Source organism: Gymnoscopelus braueri (assembly GCF_963280865.1).
Source record: "Gymnoscopelus braueri genome assembly, chromosome: 21".
Classification (NCBI taxonomy): domain Eukaryota; kingdom Metazoa; phylum Chordata; class Actinopteri; order Myctophiformes; family Myctophidae; genus Gymnoscopelus; species Gymnoscopelus braueri.
This window is the reverse complement of record NC_137623.1, coordinates 35,705,081-35,714,230: the sequence shown is the minus strand read 5'-3', so window position 1 is coordinate 35,714,230 and position 9,150 is coordinate 35,705,081. Positions and strand designations below refer to the sequence as shown.

The 9,150-nt window shown below is 48.5% G+C and overlaps 1 protein-coding gene across 1 annotated transcript; it reads left to right on the top strand.

Moving 5' to 3' along the window:
* Positions 1-6,543: 6,543 nt before the first annotated feature.
* LOC308076977 (uncharacterized protein) lies at positions 6,544-8,410 on the top strand (the record flags this gene model as incomplete). The annotated part of the gene is made up of 2 exons (XM_080417501.1): positions 6,544-7,003; positions 8,001-8,410. The coding sequence occupies 2 exons, from the start codon at positions 6,544-6,546 to the stop codon at positions 8,408-8,410; spliced, it is 870 nt and encodes a 289-aa protein (XP_080273627.1).
* Positions 8,411-9,150: the final 740 nt, after the last annotated feature.

The following is a 9,150-nucleotide window of genomic DNA, read 5'->3' as shown; positions in this document are numbered from 1 at the left end:
CCCCCTCAAGAAGAGGGACACCAGACTGTGGCTCCCTACAGTGGCATTGTCTATTTTAGCGTGTCGGCTCGAAATGGCTGCCACATAAACCTTTAGGGTCGAGGGAGATCGGCTCTTACCCAGGAGGGACTGTAGGAACTCCAAGATGGTAGGCACGGAGCAGTGCACTGGGTCATCGTTCCGACCCCTACACCAGTCGGAAAACAGCTTCCACCTGTTGCCATATTGTAGCCTGGTGGATGGCGCTCTTGCGTTTAAGATGGTGTGCCTGACCGGCTCCGCACAGCTGCTCAACAGCGGTTCGGGCCCTCCAGTAGCCAGACACACCGTAATCTCTCAAGAACAGATTCTGCACTGCGTTGGAATCTGTCGGGGAGGTTCGTCATAACGTGTGTGCATGGGCGTGCCTTCAGATCAGGAAGCAGGCCGCGCTTTACCCAATCAAATGTAGTGGGCGGGATTCACGTGTCCGTCGATCCTTCCCCCCTCGAAACAAACCAAAACTAATTTAACAATAGCGTCCGCGGAGCAGACAAAACCACGGAAAGATATTCACATTTTAACTTACTCTTTCATCATAGAAACAAGTGGGCTTATAACCAAAACGATCCATGTTCTCTGGGAGAAGTGGTGTTAGTGTTCCGTGTAGAAATATTGTTAGTGGGAATGAAAACATAGTCGCACCAACCGGAAGTGATGCGCTGAAGGCATACACAAACACCGGTTTCCTTGCGCTCTGGTGTTACGTTTTCGTCCGCCCAGAGCCAACAGACATAGAACAAACAGCAGAGGGCGCTGTTTTTCATTTTCAGTTGGCGATGGGTTCCCAGATTGGACACACCGTTGAAGCCGCCGAGGCTCGGGATGCAGGATCCGACCTCCTGGTTGTGAGGGCAGGTCTCTCCTGTCGGGGAGGCGCCATGGCACCCTGCGGCAAAGCTTGTGGAGCAGGGAGAACCTGGCCAGAAGGGGGCCACCAGCAGTATGGTGTGACCCTCCAGCATGACTCTCTGAAGGACCTGACGTATCAGAGGAAGAGGCGGAAAAGCATATAGGAGCGCCTCCGGCCAAGGGTGCGCCAGCGCATCCTGACCCAGAGGGCTGGTCGTCTCCGCCAGGGAGAAGCAGCGTGGGCAGTGGGTCGACGCCTCTGAGGCGAAGAGGTCCACCCCTGCCCTGCCGAAGCGGCCCCAGATGGTGTGCACCACCTCCGGATGGAGGCGCCACTCCCCAGGTGGAGGCTGTTGGCGGGAGAGGAAGTATGCCACGTGGTTCCGCTCTCCCGGTAAGTACATTGCCCGTAGGCTCATCAGACGGGGGGCTGCCCACGTAAGGAGGTCCGTGGACACCCGTAGCAGCCGAGCGGATATGGTCCCGCCCTGGTGGTTGATGTGGTACACGGTCGAGGTGTTGTCCGACCGTACCAGGATGTGCCTGCCCTCTAGAAACGGCAGTAGGGCAAGGTGCACCGCTCGCAGCTCCAGCACGTTTATTTGGTCGGCACGGTCTTCCGTGGACCATCGTCCTTGAGCCGTCCTGCCCTGCCACACCACGCCCCAGCCCAAGGGGCAGGCGTCGGTGGCAACAGTCTCCCTGCGGGATGGGACAGACCCCATAGGGACACCCCTCGATATGTAGGGCGAGGAGACACTGTTTCGACACCCTTATTTTCCTGTGTCTGTGACGCTCGGGGTCTAAGTGAAAGCTGTTCAGCCACCTCTGCAGGGGGCGCAGTGACAGCAGACCCAGCGGAACAACGGCTGCGACGGAAGTTAGTCTGCCCAAGAGGCTGAGGAACATGAGGAGCGGCAGCCGTCTGCCTCTCAGGAACGCGGGCAAGAGTTTCAGGATGTCGTCCACCCGGCGGGGGGACGGACATGCTGTCATGTTTGTAGTATTCAGGGCAAGCCCAATGAATGTGGTTGTCTGGGATGGCGTTAGGCAGCTCTTTTCTGTATTTACCTTTAGACCCAGGCAGGCCACGTGGGACAGGTTGTAGAGGCGCAAGTGCCGTTGCCACGAACTTGGTAAAAACCCTTGGAGAGAGGGAGAGCCCAAATGGCCGCACCCGGAACTGCCAGTGCCGGCCCCGGTAGGCGAACCTTAGAAATGCCCGGTCTTGGCGGGCAATGGGGACATGGAAGTACGCATCCGTCAAATCTATGGAGGTTAACCACTCCCTGTGGGCAACATACTGCAGCACGTCTGCCGTGGTCAGCATGTGGAATGGCATAGATCTAGTACGGGACGAAATCCGCCGTTTTTTTTTGGAACAAGGAAGTATGTTGAGTAGAAGCCCCTGCGGTGTGACAGGGGGTCTACTGCCTCGATTGCGCCCTTGGCCAGGAGGGCAGATAGCTCCTGGTCTAGTACGAGGGCCTTTGCCGGGTCGCCGATGATGGTCAATTTTGACCCGGCCGGCTGTGGGGGGCCGGTGTCGGAACTGGAACTGGAGGTTAAGGTGGTAACCACCCACGGGTCCGAAGCTTGAGCAGCCCAGTGTTTGAGCTGCTGATGTGAAAAACGTCCTACGGCCGGCCCCGTTCCCGTGGCCTCAGCGTCTGCCCCCCGGCCCCTAGGGGCCCTGGGTGGGAGTCTGCCAGGGTCCGGAGCTCGAAATGTCATCAAGGGGCGGGTGTCTCGGGAATCACGGACCTGCCTCTGCGTAGGACGCTGAGGGAAGCGCTGGCCCTTAGGATGAGCTTGTGGTAGGCGAGCCCGGGGGGCCGCCGAGAGGCTCCTGCTCCTGCCGGAGGGAGACCTGTTGGGCAGAGGCATGCGCCCCAGACCTGCTAGTTGCTGCCTGGTCTGCCCGGCCTGTATGGTACGCTCCAGCGCTTCCTGCGCGCCTGGGCCGAACACCGCTCCCGGCTCCACTGGGAGACTGCGGAGGGTTCTTCTGGACGCCTCAGTGAGGTTTGACTGAGAGAGCCAGTCCTGGCGCCAAGTCTGGACCAGGATGGACATCATCCTCCCGAGCTCCCATGACATGAGGCCAAACGCCTCCAGCGACGCGTCACAGAAGGCGATGGAGTCTGCGTCCGCACTTGCACTTCCTTCCTGCAGAGATGCTGAGAGGGCCAGCATTAGATGTGACAGGGAGTTGCCCAGTCTACCGGCGCTCCCGTGTCATAAGCCCTCGTTAGCAGGTCATCAGTGATCCTGCACTGTGGCCGGGGGCATCTAATGTCCCGCCGCAGAGCCTCATCGGGGGAGACGATGAGGGATGCGATGCCAGGTTCAATAGCCGGCATACGGTACAGGCCCACTGCTGCAGCATTACGCATGGTCGTCAGAGTACGCCCGTCGGCCGAGAGACGGGAGCGGGCCCTCGTGTCTCTCCAGCAGACCTTTAGCTCACCTATGTAGTCCTCTGAGTGAGGAGGACTGATTTCTACGTGGAGCAGGCAGTGTCAAGCTTGCTATAGCAGGGGCTAATCAGAAAAGCCGCAAAAGAAAAGCACACTAGTATAAAAGAATAGTGCTAAATTATGCCGTGCCGTGGGCAGGCAGCAAGCTTGCTATCGCAAGGGCTAATCAGAAAAAGCCGCAAAAGAAAAGAACACTAGTATAAAAGAATAGTGTTAAATTATGCCGTGGGCAGGCAGCATCAAGCTTGCCGTCACTAAGGCTAATCAAAACAAAAATTTACGTCAAGCAGCTCGCTTCATTAGTTTATCACAAACAAAGGACACTGGTGTAAGCAAAAACGCTAAAGTTACACCGTGCTTGTAGCAGGCAGCGCTGCCGCTTGCCGTCACGAGCAGATGCTAACCAAAACAAACAAAGCTATTGGCTCCTTCAAGCAGCGTAAGATTATCAACAGCTAGCCGTTCCTATGCTAATGGCTGCTAACCGGAGCGCTCACGCTACCGTTAGCAACATGCAACCAAATGCAGGAGGGAGAAGGCGCGCACGCGACCTTTACCAACAGAGGCTGATTTATAGTACAAAAACTTAAATCTCAGTTTAGCAGCAACCTACCTTGTCCGGAGGTGAGGGAACTTAGACCCGTCCCTGCCGGTGGAGCGACGGATGCCCACAGCGTCCACTTAACCCCGCTCAGAGGGAGAGAAGTCACAGTTCTTAGATAGTCCCCCCAGGAAAGCGCGGAGAAAAAGTCTAGATTCCACGGAGAGCACGTCTTGATTCCGCGGAGAGCAATTCTTGATTCTGCGGCTTATCGTTAATATTCCGCGGGCATTAAAAAACAAATTACCAGTTATCAAGCAAAAATAGATTACGTTTTAATAATTAAGTAAATTCCATAATGAAATAGATGCAATTAATTGTTAATTGCTATACCATTCTAAAACACTAAAATACTGTGGAACATAGTAATTGAGTCAATTTAGTAACCAGTTACTGGTTATAAATAGAGGTGGTCCGATCAGGCCGATAGCAATTACCGATCCAATCATGTATTATTTTTTATTATTTTTGTATTTATGTATGTAGAATGCATTTTTACCATTTATTTTGTAGAAATACAAGACAATATGTCTCAAAACACTGGCTTACAGTTGAAATATTGGCGACTAAAGAAATATGAATTAAATAAATTAAGACAAATACTGACAATGCCTCTGAACATTTGCTTGCAGTTATTGCACATAGCCAAATGCAATAATAATACCCTTGTCATTAAGGATGGGAAATAATAAAGTTGTCCTTTTGAGGAGAAGTAGAACTTAGAAGTCACACTTGAAGTTGGACATGAGGGAGAGGGTCCCTCCACAGGGAATTACTTGATATCTAGGCTGCACGGACAGACACAAGAATCACAGCTGCCATTAATTAGTGCTGTTCAGTGTTGATTGCCTAGTGGTCAAATTGGGGTCAACGAGCCATCGTTAACTTGCTTTGAAGTTGGGCTGTAGTTGCGCAGCACTCTCACTCTCTCTCCCTCTCTCTCTCTCTCTCTCTCTCTGAGAGGTGTGTGAGAGGAGGGGGGGAGTTTAGCAGCAGCTCGCACTGCCCTGAGACAGAGAGAGAGAGAGAGAGACGGCGGTGTTTTACCGAGATTTTTCTTGTTTTCTGCACTATGCCTTGTAATCCGCGGACGGCTTTGAAATCCACGGATGGCCTTCAAATCTGCGGTATTTTCCGCGATCGCGGATTCCTGGGGGGACTATCTTAGAGGGCAAAATAACGCTACTCCGACCTACCAGCGACCTCTTTTTAACAAATGATAAGGTAGGTTTGTAATAATAATAATATGGCTTAGTGCAGATCTTTTCACAGGTGACGACGTTGGTATAAATACTCGAACTGCGCATGCGCGAAGGGGAATATTCAGTGCTTTAAGCACCGCCTCTGGCGGTTAGCAGGGACAAAATAGAACTTAGATGAGATACAGTAGTGGAGAGAAAAGATGAGGTTGCAGTGTCAGATGAGAGGGAGGGGAAGGAATACGGGGAGGGTGGAGAGGATAGAGGACAAGAGATTGGAGGGGTTTAGGGACCTCAGGTTACGTCGAGTGTGGACGGTCTGAGCGTGAATAGGTTTAGCTGGGTGAGTAGAGAGAGAGAGAGAGAGAGACAGACCACTAAGGCCTTAAAAACAAGGCTCCAGACATCCCAAAACAAACCGGTAAGGCTACTTCTTGGCCTCAATCATATAACCCATCTAACCCCTGCTCACTTTGCTAGGGTTGGATGGCTCAGGGTTGAGGACACAGTACGGCAACATGCTTTGGGCCTGGTCTACAAGATTCGACACAACATTGGGATCCCCCTGTATTTGTCAAAATACTTCCAAAGCGTAAATGAAGTCCACGATCATAACGCCAGAGGCAGCTCCACTGATCATGTTCAACCCCGATTTGGCACAAACAAGGGAATGAACTCTTTCTCATGCTACACAACAAAAATGTGGAATGCTCTACCCAAAGGAGTAAAGGAGTGTAAACCCTACTCACTTTCAAAACTGCCCTAAAGAATCACCTTTAGGAGGCGGCAATTCCAAACTGGCCCCTGTCAAAGTCTTAACCTACCTACGAAATTGCAACCGTTTTGGTTACATACGCTCCTGAAATATAGTATGTCCCCTAAAAAGTGGGATAATCATAGCTCCTGCCATTAATTCATAAATCACAATTATTTGTAAGACAATTAATCGTCATCTAAAATGTCATGATTCTACCAGCCTGATCTGATGCAGTCTGTACTGGTCAGTAAAAGACAGCTTGATATGTCACGGCTTTTGAGAGCTGTTTTTCGGGCCACGGAACTGACGAGAATAGTAAGTATAAATTAGGCTTTAGAAACTACCAATATTTGATGTTGCAATATTATTCACATTTTGGGTAAAGTAACACAATAAATGAATTCAAATTCCTTTTCCAAATATGCATTTTGAGCTAAGAAGGTTTATTGCTAAAATGTTGAAGCCTGATTTGTCAGAATTTCAGAAACACCTCAATAATTCCAAGTTAGTAACTGTTTGGTGAATGTAAGTAATGATACCTCATTTTGTACATGGAACATGGAAAAAAATAATGGTCATTATCTTGTTATTTTTCTGGTCCTAGACACGCTGCACATGGATGTGTGTAAAGCAGAGGTTTCCCCTGAACAGGAGAGCGGCCCCAGTCTGGTGAAGGAGGAACCAGAGCCTCCACACATTAAAGAGGAACAGGAGGAGAGGAGCCCCAGTCTGGTCAAGGAGGAACCAGAACCTCCACACATTAAAGAGGAACAGGAGGAGAGGAGCCCCAGTCTGATCAAAGAGGAACCAGAACCTCCACACATTAAAGAGGAACAGGAGGAGAGGAGCCCCAGTCTGATCAAAGAGGAACCAGAACCTCCACACATTAAAGAAGAACAGGAGGAGTTACTTCATAGACCAGAGACACCTGATGGATCAATGATGACATTACTAGCAGTGAAACATGAAGATGATGATGAAGACATCTCTTCACACTGTTCTGCAGTTGAAATTGAAGTTGAATCTGACTCTGAAGTCACTGAAGACAGTGATGAGTGGGAGGAGACCAGTGGAGGTCAGTCAGCTTTAAACACTGAAATCAACACAAGACACATCAAGGCCCTATTTTTGCCTGTGCCTTACCCATTATCCCTAAACTTCTATGCCATTTTTTACTATTTTTAAAAATGTTTTTAAAAATTGCCAATCTACAAGCTCACAACATGTCGATGTAGATCGGCTGGTTGAACTATTTGAACATGTATTTATAAATAGTCAAAAATGGTAAAGAAGTTTAGGGATAATGGGTAAGGCACCGGCGAAAATAGGGCCCTATATGTGGAAGGACAAATATTATCATTGAGCAACAAGCTGTCCCTTGACATGAAATCATCAAAACAAACTAAATGTAATTGTACAGAGTGTGGCTAAACTAAACCTTAAATATATATAGCCTATCAAAATCTTTTGGAAATAATATATTTTTTTATTTTATTTTATACATTTGTTCTTTTTTTTTAAAGTAAAGTAACTAGATACTAGTTACTTTCATAATTTAGTAACTAGTAAAGTAACTAATTACGTTTTTGGAGCAGTAACTAATAACTATAACTAGTTACTTTTTAAAAGTAACTTGCCCAACACTGGTCATAAGTAAGTAAGTAAGTAAGTACAGCGGTAACTAAAGCACATAATGTCGACACTGGGCGGCTTTGGGTTGACATTGTTTAAATCAATCATTCAGTCTGAATACACAGATATGTGACAGATCCGATCTGGTCACTTGCAAATGCAGTGTGAACAGTCGAGCCAAAAGATCGGATTTGACTGCAGTCTAAAACAGGGCCTTAGTTCAAGAGGTGAGGTGATCGTTCTTGTTTTCAGGACGTTTTTCCAATAGCTGCACTAGAATGAATCAAAAGCTAAGCTACAAAACAGCTTAGCATGTAGGGTTAAAAAACACGTCAATAAAAGAAAATGAAAATGACCAACGGGCATAATTTATTTCGATAACATAAACCAAGTGATATCAAGTAATTCATAAACCTATTATCACCCTTTTCTATTCTTAGGTGATATATCTTCATCTCTTGTGGCATCTAACGAGGCACAACAACACCCACAGACCAGAAGGGCTCAGGATCCACATAAACACCCAGATGAACCTTCTTCCACTTCTCTTCTGGCTCATATGAATCCAGCGGTGGTGGTCCTTCACAGACTCCCTCTGAACATGGTTCACCGGGCTCTCCATCCACCAGCAGCCCTGCAGCAATGCAGCAGTGATGAGGAGGACAATGTTAGTAATTCTGACACGCCGTGGGAACCAAAAGACCACAGTGGCAACGACTCTGATTGGTCGTACTCCCGCTCGAAGTCCCGGTCAAAAAAGAAGAGAAAGGAGCCGAAGAAAGGCAGAAAACTCAACGAAGATGTCACTTCAAAGACACAGACGTCACAAGCCAACAGCAATGGTAATTAACCCTTTCAATCCGGGAGCGCATCTGTGTCATTTTAGTTTTATTTTGCTATTTTTTAAAAAACAATCGTGAAAATGTGTGCAAATCTTTGAATACATATATATCTGCTGTCGGGCAGAAACCAGCTAACTCCAAAATGTTTTTCAGGAAATTACTAAATCAAAATAAGAAGTGGAGTTAGGAGGTTTTGTTCATCATTGATAAGAACAGCTAAATGGACTTCCAAGTAGAGAGTAGCATGGGTCCAAAAAATTGGACCCGAACCGAAACGGATCCGAGGATATTTGAACCGAACCGAACGGACCCTAGAAAGAAATCAAATTTACTGGACCCTACCCGAAACGGCACCGAGAATGATTGGATCCGGTCCGAAACGGAGCCGATTAAAATTGGACCCGATCCTAAATGGACCCGGGGGAAATGGAGCCGATCCGGCCGGGTCTTTAGACCCGAACCGTGTCCGATGCTATATTATGCTTATTTTCTCCATAACATCGAGACTGGTCGTCTCAGCGAGTCAGCGCCTCTCCGAGGCGAGCTACAGCGGAGGGTTGCGTCATGCAGAAGTTGAACAGCTACGCTTTCACAGACTTTCATAACCCCCCAGCTCAACCTATAAATTAACATAGGAATGATCCTAGATGCATATCAATTGTCACTGGTAACCTGTCCTGTTGTAGGTGTTAACATGAAATTAATAAAGTGGGCATGAGTGTGCTGCGCAACGAATACCAAAACTATG